The sequence below is a fragment of the Lutjanus erythropterus genome, chromosome 23, assembly GCF_056507025.1.
Source record: "Lutjanus erythropterus isolate fLutEry1 chromosome 23, fLutEry1.hap2, whole genome shotgun sequence".
NCBI lineage: Eukaryota > Metazoa > Chordata > Actinopteri > Lutjaniformes > Lutjanidae > Lutjanus > Lutjanus erythropterus.
The window spans coordinates 27,356,406-27,378,112 of record NC_139339.1 but is presented as its reverse complement, the minus strand read 5'-3'; the positions used below and the strand labels follow the sequence as shown (position 1 = coordinate 27,378,112).

The 21,707-nt window shown below is 39.0% G+C and overlaps 1 protein-coding gene across 2 annotated transcripts in view; it reads left to right on the top strand.

Annotated features, from left to right (window-relative positions):
• Positions 1-21,707, top strand: part of nat16 (N-acetyltransferase 16) — a 38,570-nt gene that overhangs the window by 8,132 nt on the left and 8,731 nt on the right. The window contains exon 2 of one of the 2 annotated variants that reach the window (XM_084713007.1): positions 15,494-15,683. The exons of the other annotated variant lie outside the window; for it this stretch is intronic. Coding sequence (XP_084569133.1) covers positions 15,625-15,683 — 59 coding nt within the window. The 5' untranslated portion in view covers positions 15,494-15,624. The remainder of the gene's footprint in view (positions 1-15,493; positions 15,684-21,707) is intronic. 2 annotated transcript variants of the gene reach the window in all.

The following is a 21,707-nucleotide window of genomic DNA, read 5'->3' as shown; positions in this document are numbered from 1 at the left end:
AGAGGTGTGTTGTTCAAAATAGCAGCTATCCTCACAATCATCATCATCATCGTCATCATCATCATCATCATCATATGATTACTTATATACCTCTTTAGCACGATGACTCATGAATGAAATACTTTGTGTTGTCATGCAGTTCGTACAGCTGCTGGAGGGGGAGAGAGAGAGGTGGGGGGGTTGGGGGGGGTGTTGGATGTGATCTGATGTCTTTTGACAGTTTGGTATTTGGAATTGAAAGCGTGGAGGCATTATTGTATTAATCATGGAACGGAGAGAAAAAATAGGAAAGCACAACATGGACATCCTATTCTCTCCACTTTTGTCAACACATTTACTCACACAGTTCGGCCTCTGTGTGTGTGTGTGTGTGTGTGTGTGTGTGTGTGTGCGTGCGTGTGTGTGTGTGCCCGTGCAAACGGGGCCGGGATCAGCAGCAGTGGATCTCTGTGCAGACAGGAGTTGCAGGAGACAGTTCTGTTGGGTGTTGATTATGTGTTTCATTAATATTGTTAATGTTTGAACACCAACCCTGGTCTATGCTGTTGTTATATGTAGGGCTGACCGGTACGCCTTATAAGTAATATTATGATATTTTTAGGCTATGCTTCGATATTTATATCTCGATATACACATTATCTCTAAAATAACAGACAGTAAATATTGCAAACAGGATGCATTGCTGTAGATGAGTACTAGACAGTATGGACAAAATACCAATACCAAATATGTCACATACGCCATATTGTAACAGTATTGTAGGGATGACTTTTGGCGCTTAGCCCAGTGAAATTTATGATAAATAATCATCATTAATGTGGTTATAATCTGTAAGTGGAGAAAGGCAAATGATAGGGAAGCTACACTGTAAAAAAAAAAGTTGAAAAAGTTGAGAAAACCCAAAAATGCAAGGCAACAATAGATTTTAGAGTTTTAAGCCCAATGCAAATTTTTAATTTTTGAGAAAGTTTTAAGAACTACTGATCTTTTCAGATAATTCGCTTATCTTCTTTAGATAAACTTAAAGCTTAAAACATTGTATTTAAAGGACAATATTAAGTAAATTCATTGAAGTGAAACTAAATGTTAAAGTTTTGATATTTTCAATTACAACTATTGAATTTTTCATGCACAAAAAAAAGGTTTGCAGCTCACAGTGACAAACTTTTTCTGAAGAAATAACTCAATTAAAGATTATATATAGGTAACTTTTAATCATTGTATTATTAGTTTATTCAAAACTAAAGATTGTGAGTTGGACTCATGTCTCAAAAATCCTTTTTGCAGTATGTTGCCCTGAAATTTTGAGTTTCCAGAAAACATTTTTGTTACATCACATCATATCATCACATTACATTTGTCACATCAGCCATTTTTGGCCAAACACAGACAAAAAATTATGAAATTCTTTCTTTCCCCTGAGGACTTTTCTAGCCAATAGAATCAATTTACACTGTAAAAAATAGTTGAGACAACTCAACATTTTAAGGCTGCCATAGATTTTTGAGCCCAGCTTTCTTCTCAAAATGGGTTTCAAAAGTTAGTCACAGTGAGCTGTGAACCTGGTTTGTCATTATTTTGGTGCCTGAAAATGAAATATTTTAAACTGAAATTGAAATTTAAAATTTAACCATCGTTCACTTTCACATCAGTGAATTTACTTATTGATTTTTTAAAAAAGAAATACAACTTTATTGGGTGTCTAAAACTCAAAGATTTAAGCTTAACCAAAGAAGAAAATTTAATTATTTCAACAAAAGATCTATAGTTGGTAAAATTTTTTCAAAACTTTAAAATTTAGAGTTTCGTCAACCTTTTACAGTGTAGACCTACAACAATGATTAATGAAAATTTAAATGTTAAAAAAGAACTTAGTCATTTTCAATTTTTTTTTTTTTTACCAAAGCCACAGGGAGCCTCTGAATGATCAGAAACTATCTCCAGACTGAAAATGAACTGAGCATAGCTGAAGTAGAGCATGTTGACACAGTTGAAGACCAGATAATGAAGCTGGACTCTTGTGTTCTCAAGTTGGTTAAAAAATTATATTAGGAATCGTCCCAGCAGAAATAGAAAGCGAAGGAGATTAATATTTGTATACAATAATATGGATAGCCACATCAAAACAAATTACACAGAACTGGATGGATGTTAAGTCATCATCTATTAATGCCTGGAAATTAACAGTTGAAGATATTAAAGAAATTGAAAATTACTTACAGCTTGAGAAATAGGGAGGATGAATTCATGATAAACTGGAGTAAATGGGTCAAAGCAGCATATGCAGTGGAATAAAAACACTCAAACTATATCTAAGAGAGTACAGAAGGACCCCCCCTTTTCCCCCTCTCTTTTCTCTTTTCTTCTTTCTTTGTTTCCTTTTTTATGCCCCCTTTATTATTGATTTATTTTAATTTCTTAAATTTTGTCTGTAAAATACAAAACTTGTATAAATGTGGCAAGATGAATGAAATAATTAATGAGTTTGAAAACTTGCAATAGTAAAACCTGCAATAAAGTATTTTAAAAAAAGAAAAGACTTTTTAATGTAAAAAGTTAACAAACTGGAAAACAAATAAATTGAAGCGTTACCGAAAAAGTAAATCAGATATTTTTCTTGAGGATATAGTTGAAATTTTAAGAATAAATTCAATAAAAGGTTAAGCATGAAGTCAAATTGTTTTATCATGGGGTGATAACAGCGATGACAAGAGCAACAGCAACACAAATGATAATAATAATAATAATAATAAATTAAATAAAGATAGATTGCTGCATATATGTATAACACTGTAATAGTTTAATTACTGAACAGAAACAGAAAACAGAACCAGATGAGTGGAGTCAGAAACTAGGTTTTTTTTTAATCACTTTACCCATCATCTTGCCTATAAGTTGCTAGATAGTTTATCCAGATTTTCCAGTAACTTTCAAACTTATCTTGTTCAAGCCTGAGAATGAATGTTAGCTTCTCCATTATAAAAATATCCTGAAACACTTTGATCCAATCCTCAACTGTAGAACTGTAATCTTTTTCCAACCATTTCCTTGTGATTGCTTTCTTACTCGCTTAGCCCCAGACATAAGGTCTCAGACCCTGATGGAATCACTATTTTCATGATTTTCTCCATGCTCAGTTTAATTCCTTTCCAATATTTTAAAATGACCGGGCAGTCCCAAAACACATGAAAATGTGTTGCCTTGTTCTCGCCACAGGATCTCCAGCAAGATGTACTTCCTCCCAGAGAAATCCTTTGAGCTGGAACTCTAAAAAACCTAACTATACTTTTCCACCCAAATTCTCTCCAGGACAGAGTAGATGTACTTTTCCACTGTTGTAAAATTATTTTTTCCCATGTTTCCTTCTGCATCGTGATGTTACTCTCCTTCTCCCATTTCTCCATGATATATGCAGGATCCTCTCTTACTAGCTCTTGCAGCACCTTATATATCTTCAATATATTTCCACGTCCAGGGTCTGACCTGTAGCTGAGTAGAAATATCTTCACTATACCCCAATTCTTCCTTTTTCATTGTTTTCTCTATGTAATGTCTAAGTTGCAAAAATCTGTAAAAATCTTGATTGGTTAAACCAAATCGATTTTTAAGATCCTGGAATTGTCGCAGTGTGTGACTGAGGTCACTGTGTTTTATTAACCCTTTATCAGCCCACTATTTAAATCTTGCATCCATCGTGTTTGGTAAGAAATCTGAGTCATATCCTATCCATCTTATGATCCAGTATGTTTCTTTGGCCCTGTGCCAAATCCTAATTGACATTTTTATCCATGGGTTTATGTCTTTTAGACAAATAAACAACCCACTGTCCCCTATAACTGCTTGTAATGGGATATCACTAGATATCTGACATTCTATGTCTTTCCACTTCGCTTTATAGGAAGGGTTGCAAATGTTAACCAAAATCTTTATTTGTACCGCTTGATAATAATTTTTAATATTCGGGAGAGAGCGGCCTCATTTGTCTTTTGCTAGTTGAAGAATCTTATAGCAAATTCTTGGCCTCTTCCCCTGCCAAATGAATCGTGATATCAATTTGTTTAATTCCTGGAATTTCCCCTTTGGAAGTTCCGCTGGTATCTTTTGGAGCAGATATAATAATCACGTTAATTTTTATTGCTTCCACCCGTCCTAATCCTAGAAAGGGAACTAGTTTCCGTGTTTTAATAATTCTGTAATACTGTATGATTGTCACTCACAAATTGTGGATGATTTTCCTCCCACATGCTCATGCATGGATTACACGTATGGTGAAACACGTCCAAATTAATGAGAAGAAATGGTCTCATGGTGCAAATTTGAAGACAAAAACTTGGGAAATAATACAAATCATTTTTTAAGCGTGAGGAGTTTCAGCAGCTAACACAAATGTACGTCACACAGAGCCTAACAAACACTGTATAAATCTGCCTTTTGTGATACATGTGACTTTTCAGGCAGTGTTAACACACACACACACACACACACACACACACACTGAGACATTGTGTGTCGCATGAGGAGACCTTGGAGATTAATGACTGTATAGGTGCTGCAGTGCAGAGGGGAGGCCAGGGGAGGAGGACAAGAGAGAGAAGAGAGGGGAGGGACAGATTTAGGAGAGCAGGAGCAGCAGGAGGAGGAGGGGGAGGAAGAGGAGGAGGAGGAGGGGTGGAAGGGAGGCTGGGAAGAGGGGGGAGGGGGCTGAGAGGTGTTTAGAGGAGCTGGAGAAAGAGTCTAGGATGAAGTTAGGAGATGACGAGGAGGGTTTGGATTAAAATAGAACGAGGCACAGAGGAGGTGAGAGGTCAAGAGGAGGCTAGGAGGAGACCAGGAGGAGGTGGAGGAGCACATTGTCTGCATGAGCAGTTTTATTGTTTGCAGATAGGCCTGACTCGTGATGAACTACTGCAAAGTCAAATAGGACTTAGTCAGAGTGTGTGTGTGTGTGTGTGTGTGTGTGTGTGTGTGTGTGTGTGTGTGTGTGTGTGCGTGTGTGTGTGTCGTGTCATCACTCTCCCTCCCTGAAATTGGACGGAGCAGACACAAATACACAAATACACAAAGCCCTCACCTCTCCCTTCCACTGTTTCATCATATTTATTACACCCGCAGCACCCGCAGCTGTCAGTGGGTGTAATGACACACACGTAATCCCCCCACCCATCCCCCACACCCCTCCCCCTCCCCCTCCCCATCCTCCTCCTCCTCCTGTGACCCTCATTCATTTTACTGCGGAAGCGTTTTGCTCCACTGTGCTCACTGCATTTACATGCAGCAAAATCCACATTTCTGAAATGTCATGTAAACAAGAGAAAGAGCTGACTTACACAGCTGCAGCGCATACATTTATGCACTCCATGTATTTTTAGAGGGTTTTTTCTTTTATGCGTCTGCACGATGATGACGCAGGACAAATATCAGCAGTGTGGCAGGATGAAAAGGATCAATCACAGCTCCCGGCGGTGCGTCAGTTTACCCAAAATAATTCTGCCAACTGAAACTAATTCAGTTATAATACATGCAATACAGGTGTTACACAATCTGTCCATTATTTTCTCGATTAATCAGTTAGTTGTTTGGTCTATAAAGTGTCAGAAAATGGTGAAAAAACATCAAACAAAAACTTGAGATGACGTCCTCAAATGTCTTGTTTTGTTCACAACCTAAAAATATTCACTTAACTGTCAGAGAGGAGTAAAGAAACCAGAAAATATTCACATTTTAGAAGCTGAAATCAGAGAATTTTGATTGTATTTCTTGTGAAATTACTCCAATCGATTAATTGATTAATTGTTGCATGTTTCATTGTCATCAAATCTCATGTGCAAAACCAAAAAACACCCAAGAGAATGAATTCTACTAACAAGTATTCTCCGTCAGTGTCCTGCACACAGGGGTGTTTAAATACCAAACTGAAAATTGAATGAAATGAGATTTGAGTTTCAGTAATCAAAATATAAAGGCAGAATCTGCAGCGTTTTTTTTCTCTCCACCTCTGCCTACTTGCAGCGTCCAGCACGTGTCCACAGAAAAAGCAACTCTTCAAAGACTACTCATTGTAACATAGTGTCCATTATACAGCCCCTGTAGGATCTTGCAGGCTCTTTTTGGCCTGACGTCATGGCAGCTTCTTTACAAAATTGTGATGCATGTGGCAACGCTGAAGGCATTTTTTGCAACACTGAAAATCTCTGTCCTGAATTTTTTTTTTTTTTTTTGCAATGAAATTCTGTGAGCAAGTGAAAATTTACAAAGGAAAGTATCTGCATTTGGATACAATTTTTTTTTAATTCATTAAAATCAAAGTGAGCTTGTTCAGGGGAAAGTAAAACCACACTCCACACGTCCTGAGTAACCTCATCAAAAAACACTCTTTAACAAAATCTGCTTTATTTGTGGATGAAGAAGTGCACCTCGGGGGGTATTACACAAAGAAGCAAAATCTATTTGGCACTCAAACTCAGCCAAAAGAACAAACACAAAATCATTAAATAAAGATGACAAATGATTGGACAAAGTAACAAGGTTTAACAGAATTCACAGGGTTGAAGTTGAATGAATTGTTGTGATCTCAACATCGCAACTTCCTGGAGGGACTGATCATATCACACTTGATACCATATAGATGAGCTTTTACAGAAGGATTTGTAAATGACAGTTGTCAGGGAATAAAACCAATCTATTGATCTTTACAAATCAAGACTCAATATTCTTACAGTTGTATAGCTGTCAGTGCTAAAAATAATGTTTAAATCAAAGATTTGTTTTGAATTGTGACCTCAGAATCAAAAGTCGAATCGAATCATTGATTTGGAGAACCGTGACTCCCTGACCTGCATGGGTTCAGTTTCGCAAAACCTCCCCGCACCTACAAAGCTGAGTCCCGTTCCTGACCCAACCAATCAGGACCCATTAATAGAATGCTGTGTTCCATTTACTTTGGATGTTGGAAGTTGGAGCTGGGAATGATGAGTTGACCACGTTCCGGTACAAGTCGGAAAACAAAAATGAAACCCCCGATGAAAGATAACGCTAATAAATGTCATATTAACACATCTTTCGTAACTGTTGATACACTGAGGAGCCACCATGGATTTTGAGGTCGGGATTTGTGAAGTTCCTTCAAATCAGAAATCTGACTTCATGGGCGTTCCAGTTGAAATCTCTGACTGGCTCTTACATCACTGTTGGATCAGTGACGTCCTGTTGTTTGGCCAGATGTGAGTTTAGGGGGTCAAAGCTTCGCCTCGTAGGCTGATTAGGCTTGATAATATAAGTGGATTTAGTGGATCAATTTTTAATTTAGATTTTTCCAGAAAAAAATCCACATTTTACCATAAATTTATATAATTTTATTCTTAACCCGTTACACAACTTTTTTGCAGGTTACTTGCAGGTACCTAACCCAGGCAGGACTTTAATCTCTGGTTCGCTTTTTTTAAATCCGTGGATGAAGCAGGCCAGCTCTTTCCAGTCTTTTTGCTAAGCTAATCTAACTGGTTGTATTTTCATATTAAAGGGACAGACATGAGAGTGGTATCAACTGTTTTGTGTACCTCTCTGTAAGAAAACAAAGAAGCATGTTTTTTAAAATGTCAAACTATTCCTTGTAAGAGATACACTGCTGTTTTCTTACACACTTACTCTGGTTCTGTGATTTGGATAGTGCACTTGGCCATATTGCAATTTCGATAAATTGTACAGGCCTAGTGAAGAACTTAAATGGTTTGTTTTCACTCTAAATGTATTTAATGCTGGATACAAAATCCAAAAATGGCCCCAACCAAGCAGCGAAAGCATCCAGTGCATATAATAAAAATATGTATTTCTACTTGCTGTTTCTATTTCTCAGCCCATGACACATCACCTGGCTGAGCGGGGCTAACTGTCCACCCACATGAACGGGACGAAAATAATATCAAGACACAGCTCTGTGTGGGGTTTAGACATCAGCTGAGACTGTAGTAATTCAAGGCCTGTTTTACAGCTAGGGGGCGTTGTTAAACCTCTAAAACCATCTTTAAAGTTGTCAGAAGCTTCTGTCTGGCTTTGCATTTTCTTTCACATGATATATCATAGAAAATAAACTATTGATTTAAATGGATAGAATCTAATATGAAATATCAGAAACATATTATGCAGACAGTGGATGCATATTGTCCCTATGTGACCTGTGAGAGGGGTGCAGCAGGGGACCATGCCAAGACTGAAAACAGATAGCGGACCACATATTCTGTTTAACAGTCTGCCAATCTGACCTTTCCAGCTCCTCAATTTCTCTTTATTTATTATCTCCCTGTCCTGTTCATCTCATTCATCCATGGTTAGCCAAATGTGATTTTTCTTTAATGATATGGTTATATGTGTCCTGAGGTTCAGAGAGTTACACTTATTAATGTTTTTGTTGAGTTTGGAGCTCATAAAATCATAATATATGACATTTTTGTGCACACAAGACAGATAACTTGTAGTCTAAATAAAAGTGAGGTGATCAAAGGGATGAAGGTCGGGAAGAAAGTAATCTCCTTTTCAGTCAAAAGGGATTCTTTGAAATATGTTTTAATACAGAAGGGACAGCAAAAAAGTTTTGAGATACTAGAGGCCAACCAATGCTGGATTTTTGGGGCTGATGGGAATATTCAAGTGTGAAAAAATAAGATTATTACTTTTGAAAGATATGCAATGGAGGCAGGATTTTTTAACCAAACCCTAACCCTTAAAAAAAATGTTCATGTCAGCGCATATTGGTCAACATATACGCTGATATCAGCCGATAATATCAGTCACCGACATATTGGTCAGCAGGTAAGAATTGAAGCTCTTTAGTGTACTACAACTGACTGACTAGTTAGCTTTTTAGCCTGATGTTTGTTCTCTAAAAAAGGAGCACAGGACATGCAATTTAGAGATAAGTTCAGATAAACTGCATTGATTCCGTACTTGGGAAATTCACATTACAGCAGCTCAAAAAGCACAGGTTGAAAAAGCAGTGCACGATTAAAGAATTCTTACAAAATAAATATAAAATGGAAAAAAAATAAGAATTAAAAAATAACACTGGTAACTGGTTTAACAGTAGTTTAACATCTTTTCGTGAGGGGTTACGGCTTACAAGACCGCAGTTGCAGTAACCTGGTAAGCCTATATGAGCCTGCTCTGAATTATGCATACTGCCTCAGATAACGCATTATTCATGACCGATGCTACACTGTACAGGTGGTGTCTTAAACCATTAAGCACATTTGCTGAAGTGGTTCAGTGAGTGCTTGGAGACAGTAATGCTTCAAATAGTGGGTTTATGCTTCCTCTGATGCCAGCTGTCAGACTCTGGAGTTCTTGTCAAGGTAAGAGCAACAGGAATAAACAGGAAATTGTTTTATTTAATTTGGTAATTGATTGGACACAAATGTCAAAATTCGTAGCGTAATATATTTTTCTATATTTCTAGGAAAAACACCACTTCCCCGTCTCCTTGGCCGTTCATTCTGCCCCCGGCGGGTCCGACCTTCAAGAATGGGACGAGGAGACATGGATATCATGGCGCTATGAAAAGAATTGAGAACAAATCAAAACCTTGTACATAAAAATAAAATGTATTTGAACACTGACTGGTCTTTTACATGTTCTTGTAAAAAAAAAATCTTCATTATCATCATTATTACCATGTGGGGAATGGGAGGATGTTGTACGATTTCCATGTATTCAGAAAACCCAACCGTAAGCCAGTTACAAACTGTCTTAACCTCGTTTTTCAGAGTATAAACTTTGTAGGTTAGCAGTAAGTGATGAACGGTACAAATGTCTTTTTACTCTTGTTAGCTGGGAGATCTTTTCCTCTCCCTTCAGTAATTCTTTATTGAATGAAATGAGGTACAACCCAGAGACCAAAAAGAGTCAACGTCACCGTGCAGAGAAAATAGAAAAAAATCTTGGAGGGGATATCGTGACGGAAGCCACTTGTGTGGTTTACCAAAGCTTTCTTGGCACATGTGTATCACATTGAAGATGTGATACACATGTTCCATCCATAACTGCAACTATCACAGGGAACAGAATTATAGAATTTAAGCTTTTCTGCCTTTATGACTAAAGGGGCAGTTCCACAAACCTTTCTACAGTATGTTGCTGTTGGGAAAATAATTGTTTGCCGTGCTGGTACTTGGCTTGTTGGTCTCAAACTATCCACACTGGCAAAGTGCATTTTCCCAATGGCTGAACATGGTGTCAAAACAGCTGTCATCTCTATTGCACTTGGCTGTCCACTTTTCTATGATATGCAAATATGCCAGCTTAAAATTTATGGTCAGTGTTATTGCTTGTTGTCGTGCAGCGTAAAGTTTGAATCTTTTTCCTTAATATGGTAGAATTTATTTCAGACAATTCACATTTGGTTGTTAGTGAGAGTCTAATTATTTGCATTATATGTGTGGATCTACGTTTCTATAGCCACACCTTCGTTTGAGAACAAAGCAATGTTACAATTGTGGCAATTGTAGCGGTGCTAGCATGTGGATTGTGATATAGTGTCATCGTATTGTTACAATTGGCTGTTTAGTTACTATTGAACCCACTGCTGGATTTTAAAATGCATGGCATTATTACCATGGCCAATTGCCCAATCTTGCAAAGTGAAATAAAAAATCTGTGATTTGGATCTGTTGCAAATTTCAATGGATTCGTCCCTGGCCTATGCTACACTCTTCCACCAAGTTTCCTGAAAATCGGGCCAGTGGTTTTTCCGTAATTCTGCCGATAAAAAAATAAAACAAACGGCACCAAAATATAACCTCCTTGGCTGATATAATAACAATAAGCCACAAAAACTGCTTGTCCTACAATTCCAAAACATTCTTGGAAAGTGAACCCTCACTTCTTTCTCTACTGCAGCTGTCTAATACTGGAACCAGACCACGCAACTTCTTTCCCTATGGTCATGACCACTGGCCCACCGAGACAAACTGATGTTAGCTCGCAATCTTTCACAACCTGCATGACCTGCAAAGTGATTCTGCAGGAACCACAGATGGACTTGGGGGAACAGGAATGTTAACTACTATGGCAGCATGGAGGCTGTTGTTAAAATTGTCTAACCAGTCAAAGGAAGATTAAAAATTCATACATCTGTCCATCAATTTCTTATGAGGCTTCCTGCAGTTGCAGAATTGGTTGTCTTCCTCTCCTTGTTGGATAGTTTTATTTTTGTAATCTGTTCCAGACAGAAGACCCCAACAAACAGCTCCCTAACGCCAATAACAATTGAACCTCATTGAAAATTTACTGCATGTAGAATTGTTATGTTTGTTTGTGTGTGTGTGTGTGTGTGTGTGTGTGTGTGTGTGTGCACGTCTATGTGTGTTTTGTGTTTGTGCGCATGTGTGTGGGGGGCTTGTGTTGGGATAGGAAATTGTGGGGGCGCTGGTGGAGTTGGTGCAAGTGGTAGTGGGGTGCAACTTGATAGGACTACCAGATGGCACCAAAGAAAATAAAATGCAAAATTTTAACGGTTATGCTTAGCTAAGAATCGACCCTAGGACACATAAATTGTTAACCCAGGATTAACCTAAATTCAGGACTACAGATTCACACTGCTACTAGTCCAGGGTTATTCTAGACTGACACTTGACTATTCAGACTTTAGCCCTGTTTCACACTGTTATTTTAGCCTTTCATTTAGTCAATTTTCAGGGGATAACTCTGCAAACTTGGGGCTAACCGTACCCCAGACTAAGGCCAGAAAGTCCCAGGCTAAGATCAGGATTAGCCCACTTTGGAATGTGTCAGTGTGAAAGCTTTCTTAGCTTGGGTCTACAGACTCCCTTAGCTTCGGGCAAGGAAGGTTCTCAGCCCTGGGCTAAGTGCAGTGTGAAAAGCCCTAATGTTAACCCAGGGTTAACCTAAGTCCTGGGCTAAACAATTTACACTGCACTTCACTGCTAGCCCTGGGTTAAATGTCCGTGGCACATGTACTTAATTTTTATATCTTAGACTGACATGTTACTACTCTTAAACAGCTTTCAGCCCTGTTTCACACTGGCACCTTTTAGCCCCGTGTTCAGTCAGTTTTTAGGAGATAACTCTAAACTTCGGGCTAAGCCTGCAGTGGGGCCAGCAAGCCCTAGAATAAAGTCAGGATTAGCTCACTTTGGAATATGCCAGGATTGTGCCAATGTGAACACTTTCTTAACCAGCAGCTAAGAAGATTCTATAAAGAGCTTTTCACTCTCCATATTCTTAGCCCTGGGCTATCTTTAACCTTGGGCTAAGAGTTAACCTTGGGCTAACATAGCCTTTTTTCATGCACATAACTGATGTGAACATTGTAGAATGTCTCTGGAGCAGGGCCAGCAAGCCCTTGGCTAAAGGTGGGGTTAGTTCCAGGATTGTGCCAGTTCGAAATCTTTCTTAGGCTGGGCCTAAGGAGATTCTAAAGGGCTTTTTGCACTGCATATTCTTAAATTATCCCAGGATTAACTTTTAGCCCAGGACTAAGGATATCCCTGGGCTAAGAGTTAATCCTGGGATAATTTAGCCCCTTTTCCCACACTTAATTGTAAACTCACGTTTAAGATAATCCCAGGGCTATATGATTCACACTGTCCTTCTTCTGACTCTGGGTTAAAACCTCTGTACACTCACACATGTATTTTGCGCTAACCTGGATTATCTTCTTCATCTAATCTTCACAGTGGCAGCTTTAGCCCTGGGTTTACTCGAATTTCAGGGGATAACCCTGAAAACTCAGGGCAAACCCTGCTCCAGAGCACTGCCAACTAGCGGTTAGCCCACTTTGGAATTTTCCAGGATTGTACCAGTGTGAAAACTCCTTTAGCCTAGGCTAATAGCTCCTTTAGCATGGGGCTAATTGCTCTCTTAACCTGGGGCTAAATGCAGAATAAAAAGCCCTTATGATGCTTTTAGCCCTGAGCTAAGTGCAGTGTCAAAATCCCTACAGTTTCTGCACAGAAAAAGTGCTAGTTACTGGATAATGTCAGTAGCAGCTTAAAATTTCAACATTTTGTTGGTGACAGTAAATCAGGTGAACCTTATGTTGGATTCAAACCGGAAATAAATTAGTGCAACAACATGGATGTATATATATATATATATGTATATGTACATTAGTGATCCATATTATAGTGATCCATGTACTATATGAAAGAGCCTGACATCCATCTGTTTCTATGTCAGGTTTGCTGTAGAGGTTATCACAGTTTTTGAAATTTAAAGTTCTGACAGATGTGCAGGGATTACGTGCTGCCCTTTTAAATAATTCATCATCTGTCATCAAAGGCTTCTATCAAAGCCAAATGTATCAGTAACAGTAAAAGACACCATGTCTCTTTGAAAAACATGCAGAAAGAATGGTGGATAATGGAAATACAAAATGTATCTACAGCAGGTTAAAAAACTGCTGCGGCTTTTGCTTAAAGACGCAGTATATTTTCCATTTAGATGAAGGACTCTTTAAAAAATCCACTTTATATTCATTATGTAAGTTTATTAGACTTCATCTGAGCACCAGGGACTCTCCACACTGACCTATTAAACAGCCTGCTGCACAGTGAGAGCCAGTATCGGCTGGCATGCCTCTCTCAACATGGAAGGCATTGATTTTTAGATGGTACATTAAGGTCATTTTCACTGGGATTTACTGCATATTCTTGTTTCTACACAATGATTGTTAAAGTCTGAATGTAAGCAAATTTAGGTCAATGGCCAATTTATGATTTCTAGTTTAGCCATTCACAAACAGAATTCTGTGAAAAATATGGGTGTATGTGGACAAGTAAATAATTAAATACTGTTTTAGATTCACTTTATATTAAAAAAAAATACAAGCCTTGCCCAATCTTATAATGCAGTATATGAAAAATCATAGAACTGTCAATAATTTATGAACCATACATTTGATGCGGGCGCCTTTGAGTCACAAAGGCGCCCATAGATAAAACAGCTTATTTTTGATAGTGTTGAAGGTTAATTAGATTCAATAAGCTCCTATTTTGTAGAAATCCATTTATAGTCGGGGGGGTCACCTCTAGGAGAGGAAGAGACTCTTTCAATACCAATAAATCTAAAGGTTGCCATTAACCCTGACCTCTGTCTCTATAATATCTGGTGATGGAGTCATCCATATTGCCATAATGGCCTCGTGCTCTGCAATGGGAACATTTTTCCACAAGGACATTTTAGAAGACAGATCCCCATGGGTAGAGCATGTGATCCTGGGGCCTCATTTATAAAACAGTTATGATCAGTTTCGATCTTAAGTATGACTAAAACCTTGTATAAGTAGTTATATATAAAACCTTACTTTAATGTTGAAAAGTTGATATCTCTAAGTAAAGACTAGACTTGACGTAGGGGTGTTGCAGTTTTGGATGCATATGTGCCCAAACCCGCATTAGCTTTAAGAACAATGTGATAGGAGTTACGTGGTTGGTTTTGTTTGTCAACCCACGATTTAGTCCACAGAGTAAAAGCCATTGCCTGTCTGCCCGATCTCATCTTCCAAAAAGTTTTCTTTCTAAATTAAACACTTTTGTGCTACATTATATAAGTAAAATTGCTGATTGTAAAGCAATCAATCAGGTTTTTTATGCTCAATGTCAAATGTAGCGAATTACCTCAAGACTAAATCTAAGAACATCTTTATAAATGAGACCCCTGGTCAGGAAGCTACACTCTTGTAGTCACAACTCTCAGGCCATGTGTGCATTTTTCAAAGTTCATCAATAATAATACATTTTAGGAGATCATTGTATTAGATACAGACTTTGTGATGGTAAGTCCATTATAGATTAAGGTTAGCCTGATAGGACACAGATGTTAGAAGTCATTGGTCTTATGAGATTGTTTGGCTAATAGGCATTTGTAGTAGTCATTGTATGATAAAAAAGGACAAGAAATTAGTCATGCAGATTATATTATTTTGGAAATAGACATAAAAAGTAACACAAACACAAAAATAACATGTTTTATAAATGTGCACTTATTGCTAAAAGGGTGCTAGTCATGTGATTTGTCTAGGGACATAAAGAGTCTTGTCCTCCAACTAATGTGTTGCTGTTGCAACAAAACTTTTTGAGTTTGATACTGTAATAATTCGCTGTGGTTAAGCTGTTACCCTTTACAAGTAGTTAATAATGAAAGCAAAATACATTAGATGAAATGTTAAGGCGCTTCAGTAGTGATTAAAACAAACACACCAGTGAAATGTACAAAAGTGAAAAGCCTACTTCTTGTCACTGCAGAAGATCACTTGAACTTTGTGGTAGGATACATAGAAACAGGAAGATTTGCTGCAATTCTTTGCATATGCATTTTCTTAAAGCATCATTAATCCTACACAGAAGCAACCAGTGTGGGTGATAATTTGAAGTATATCGCTCAGTTGTTATTTTCATGACAACAAGCACAGAGTGATGATTGACAGATTTACCAACTAATCATTTTCTGGTGCCTGTGTGTCAATGGTTTGTTTCATGTATAGGCGGGGCTGCGTGGGATAAATGACATGGATCCTGCTATCGCGCAACAGAGTGGTATGCTTATGTGTTTGCGTCAGCATGGAGCCTACTGGTATGAAGCACTGGAGCCAAGGATCTACCCAGGATGACATGAATGATTTTGGTGTCCATGTTCTCATCACTTGACCAACAGGATAACCTACTGAAGACATGGTGTGTTCCTTTGGTTTTGTATTATTCAGGTGCTCAAGAGACCTGTTCTTTTCATGATGGTCCAATCTATTCTGTGTGGAAGTGTGGCAAGACAAAGTGGAGAGCTGGCAGCATACTCCAAACATACCCAGTTTGATATGTCAGTGTGCATTGGCTATAATATCAATCAACCTCTCTTAACCTACTATTTATGATAAATCATTAGATTAATAATCTCTCTGGAGTTACATTATGTAATCCCTGTTATATTACCAGAGTTTTGCAACATGTTCTCACCCTCAACTTGTCAACTAAGGCAGTGGCCCTACATTTCACAGAGTGATGCTGTAGGCACGACTCTAGCATCAGTTACACATGTGAAGAGCTCCATGCTCAAGGTAGCCATAATGAATATGCAATGTCCAGGTAGACTTTCAAAATAAAGGCACAAAACTGCTAGGGGGCATTTAGGAAAATATCATGGTTCAGGTTAAAATAAATATGTTAGTCAGACAAATAGGGATGCACTGATCGACCGACCAGAGGCCGCAACCAGATGGTTTTCAGCATGACTAGTCCTGACTGGTGACTGGGTGGGCAGCGTCACATATCCGATTCTGTGCCAGTCATATTCATACACATGCTCTGTACAATGGTCATGTTTTGTGTGCAGCAGACACACTGACTGGAACATCACAGCCACAACAGCGCTGGTCACAGCCATACACACTCAGGCACATGCCTGCATGAAGTCTGAGTTGGCGTCAGATTCCAAGAATAAAGTAAAAAGTAAACAGACAGTCTACAAGGAGAGGGAGCAGCTGACAGTGTTGTTGAACAATAGTAAACTTCCTGGCTCTTTAGGCTAATGTTAGCCAGCAGCAGACTGCTGTTCACAGACTAAGTTACAATCTCACCTCCTGAGGAACAAACAACCTGTGCTGATATTGTCTCCTCGAACATTTTCTCATTCGGACTTGTTTAATTTCCGCTTGTTTTGTCTCACTGCAGCAAACTGTTGCACCGCATCAGTTTCTGGTTGGTTTACATCTGCTTATGTAGCGTAACATCGTAAGAAGAATTCAGCGTTGACTGTTGGCTTCACACAGGACACAAACCCTGGGTCTCCTTGGTGAAAGTCCTTGGTTTGTTTGTCCATCCACCCACCCTACGCCCTATATACATATTTGCTTGACTTTGGACAAGTAGATTTCTTGCCCAACAGGACAGTTGCTTTCTTGCTCTTTACACTATGCTGCCTGACTTTGATGGTACATTAAAATATAAAGGGGTGCTGATCAAGCGGCCGTATTTGACAGGTTGGGAGTGGGAACAGACCGACATTTGAGGTTGTACCACAATTTGGTGCACAATGCAGGCATGGCTGACACTCAAACTTTAGTGATATATTGACGATAATTCTTAAGATTCTTAGCTGCTCTTTGTGGTCATTGTTGGTACTATTTTTTAGTGTGTAGTTGTCGGGGAGTTTTCTGTTAAATGCAGCCCTCTAGCAATAAATATGGGTATGCAACAAACCTTATTCTCACCTCTGTCAAAACACAATGTGAGTAGTAAATTGTAACCACTGGTGATGATCTGGACTGCTGTCATGTGAGCAAAATGCAGAATGCTCATCTTTTCTGTGTCAACAGATATGGCACTCATCCTTGTTCCTCATGGCTTGTTGGTTAGTAATCAGTGATTGTTCATTTCTATTGTGTTTTTTCACTTAAATTCCAAATCTCCTCCATCTGGCAAGAGCATCATTTAATGACCAGGCCCCAATCTGCAGTGAGCATACTGGCATTTGCTTGCAGTGGCGTATTTAATGGCAGTTCAACAGTCTTTGCAAATGTGCCAAATTCCATTTTGTTTGGAGTACTCTGCCAGCCCAAGAGAGGAAGGAAGCTAGAGCATGAGAGAGTGAATAGGAGAAGAGTGAATCAGTGAGTGTGTGAGAGAGAGCGGGAGACAGAAACACAAAAACAAAACAGCATCGCTCTCACTGGCAGGGCCAGGCTACCCAGCCAAGCCTGACACCTCATCTCAAAGCATCAAAGCATGATGGAAAAATACCAGTGTCCACAGTGTATACGTGTGTGTGTCTGCTGTGACCAGACAGTGTTTTCACTACAAATGCCCTTACAGCTCACATGGCCCATTGATAGATTATTGGAACATGTCTAGCATTTCTGTGCTAGCCTCTACAAACCAACCTCCAACCCCATCTCTTAACGGCATCAAAAGACAGTGCTTAACACAACACTAACTAGTCATGGAAAAGGCGTAGAAGGCTTATAATAACCAAGTACAGCCACAACAACAAAGTAGGAATGAATACAGAATGATGTGCTTGTGTTAAACAAATGTATCCACATTTTTTGCAAATGTATTGTATCCTTTTGATTTAAAGAGATGAATCTTTATGCTTGATATGGTTTTAGTTTTTCAGTTTTCATATTTGTTCAGTCAAAGGGCATGGAGACAGCAACTTCCATTGTGCCCTTGTAGAGGAGTAGGGCTGGGTATCGGTACCTGACATAAGCCAGAACCAAGTGGTTTCAAAACTTCTCCAGTCAAACAATACCTGTAGTCTATCCTTAATTTAGCCTGATGTAGCAAAAATGACTAATTGTATGTTTTTTCTCACAGTCAATTCCTGAAGTGCAATTTGATTCAGTGTGACATGTGATTGGCCCCCTGCCACAGCAGCTATGACTCATACAGTCTGTGGTGTGGTGACGGTGAGCGCAACTTATTTGATGGAGTTGGCAGTTCAGTGTGTTGAGATGCCACTAAAATGTCGTAAAGTATGGCTACACCTGTGGTGTCTGAGAAAAAGAAATGCATGATATGTGGAAGTATTATTTCAGGCATGCCACTACTAGAAAAAAAAAACTATCAAATAAAGTACTCAATTGGTATCAGTATCACTTTAAGGGTACTCGTATTGGTAATGGTATTGTCATTTTCTTAAACTATACCCAGCCCTACTGTTAATGCATTATTGTTCTCTTGCCAGCATAGCCTGTAGACATGTCTCATGTATTCACAATTGAGAGGTGAAAGCTGGCTTTTAATATGTTAAAGATGCTAGATCTTGAAAATTATGTAATTTTTTGGTGGTTGGCTGGTGTATCGAAGTTGTACCTTGTTTTATGGAAAAGAATGGACCAATGGTGTTGGTATAGTGTTGTATAACTTGCATTTTACTTAAGGCTTGAGGGATATGCTGAACCGGAGGAACTACAGCAATTTATCCTTCCCTATGACCCTTCTCTGAATCTTTTGGTATTTTAGTGCTGTGTGCATGTCAAATGAAAGAGTTGAGCGAGAGGGAAAGGGAACAAGCATGACAGGCAGTGTTCAGACTGTCATAAGAACGGTGAAAAAATTGCATATTCCTCCTTAATTTTTATGAAACTACTGCAGTCTCATTTATTGGTGGTACTTCTCGTCCTTAAACTTGGATTCTCAAACAAGCATGTGTAGATTCTGCACAAGATCTTTTCAGTTCTTTAAACTTTTCTGGAGATTGTGTACATGGTCCTTGGCATCCACTGGAGATACTCCTCTTATTTAGGAGTGGCAGTCCCATGTTGCTCCATTGACCATTTTGCCCCTTTTGTTTTCATTCTGCATGTCTATAGTTTTATTCTTAGACCCTGGTGTTTCTCCAAACCTCTCATGAGAGGTGATGAATGCTGAGTCATGTATGCACTCTGAACCTTGGGTCTGACTGGACCTTGTTCCTGGTGACCTGGCGTTAAGTGACTTCTCTTGGGTCTTCATTTTCAGTGACTTGCCAATATCCTTGACTCCAGCCCTCTCATGCCCCTGGCAGGATTTTTCAGTCTGGCCCTTATCTGCTGCACTCTTGAGATAATAGTTAATCCTTGGCAGGCACCATACGGATGTGCTCTTAGGTAAGGACAGTCTAGATAGTCTTTGATAGTCACTTACACCTGGCCCTCCTCTATCCTGTGGTTGCACAGTGTCTTGCTGCTGGCCTTCAGGAGGAATCTTTTCTTTCTTGCTTTGTTAGAAGCTCCCAGTCCTTGATGTTTGCAGCCGTCCCATGTTCCTTTCTGTATAGATGAATATGTGATTGCAATGTCTTACATGTTGATTCCTTGGATCTGGATCTTTCTGGTGATGTGACAGTTCAGTACAGTCCTACTCTTTCTCTTTCTCTTTGTCTTCATTGCTCCCATGGGATTGTGAAATCCTTAAGTATAAAGCTGCCCTGTGTTTGTGCAGCCATCTGTTAGTTCAACCCCTTCAGTCCCAGTAATCCTCTGTCTCTTTGCAACCATCCAGCCACAATTGAGCAGATGTGGTCCATGCAGAGGAGGCTAATAGTAGTCCTATTCTTGAGTCTGCATTCACAATCGCATCATAAAACAACTACAGTTGACGCTAACGCAGAAAAGCAGCAGGAATAGTATATGCCACCCTTGATTGTCCCTTGGGAGTGTTGATATTCACTTTCCTTGATGCTTGATAGATAGATAGATAGATTTGATTGCCTGCCTCCAAGGGGGGAATTTGCTTCCACTGTGTTTGCCTGCAATCAGTAGGTATTGTGTTCAGAGCAAGCATGGCAGACTTGTATCAAAATCTGTTTTTTGTAGTCTGAAAAATATAATGAGGGGGTGATCATGGTCATGTTCTGTGGTAAGTGCTACAAGTGTAATAGTACTGATGTTGAGACTCAGACAAGATCATTTCTTGTTAACCTTCTGGTGGGGCTGTCGCAGTGACGGAATTTTCCCTGTAGTTATTCGGGTTAGCTCAACAGTGCCATTCTTTTGTCTGTTTTTGCTAATTACTTCATTTATCATAAATAAAGTAATTTGGTTCAGTCACGTGAACTCTGGCAAGGATTACAGAGCAGGACTGTCCAGCTTCTGTACAACAACAAAGCCAATGAAGGTCACACTTCAGGGATGGTTAATGAGCCAAAGGTTTCAAATCGGGGAACTCTCATAACACAGTCAGCTGCAGGATCCATTCAGCTAAAGAGCCAGGCCCATTAGTGAAGGGTCCTGCAGTTGTGTTATTGTGTTACAGTATCAACTTTCACAAAAAGCAACATGAAATTAAAGTTACCGTCATCCAACCTGCAACTCTCATTATATAGCTGGCTTAAAGTGGGACTAAATATTCACACAGTTTCTCCTGACTGTTCCTCAATATTACAACTTTAGTGCAACAAAGCCCCACCCTGTGGTAGTAGCCACATGCTAATGTCTAGTTCAATAAATAAACAAATGAAAACAACATGGTGAATCTTGTGTTGTTAAAGATTGAAGATGGGTCACGTACAGCTAGTATCAATCCATCTTTGAGCTTGAAGTGTCACCTTGTATTGGCTTGTTGAATTTTTTGAAGCATTGATGCATTCAACATACTTTAAAGTGAAAAACACAAAGACAAATTACGGAAATGAAAAACATGATCATTGAATGCTTGCACGACTTGTCATTAGCGCTGTATTTCAAAATTCCATTTACTGTGACAGCCCTACCTTCTGGAGTGCCAGGCAATCAAGAATGGATGTGTGTTGCATTGAATTGAAAGCTCTATTGTTGTCAGTCCAGGCAATAACCTGCTCAGACTGGTGCGTTCTGTCTTACACTCTTCAGTGACTGCTGTTGAGTGCCTTGAGTCTTTAGCATTCTTTCATGGACAGATGGGTGTGCGACCATTCAGCTTAATGGCTGTGATGCCAAATAGTCAATACTTTGGATAAGAGGGCAGAATCATTAGATGGATAGTTGGATGGTGCTCTTTCCTTGTCACTGCCATCTTAGTCTGGCTAGCAGCACTTGAAGCCCCTGTTTAGCATCAACAAAATTTGGTCAATATTCAATTTCAGATTTTACACCCAGCCCTACCTACTGTATATGTTATTGTATGTTATCACATTTTGTTGTATCTTATCATAATGTATCACTTCTCTTTTGTATTGCTTCTTATGTTATGTTGCATGTTTTCTTTTTACACAAGCTTGTTTTATTTTATTTGATCGCACTGTAC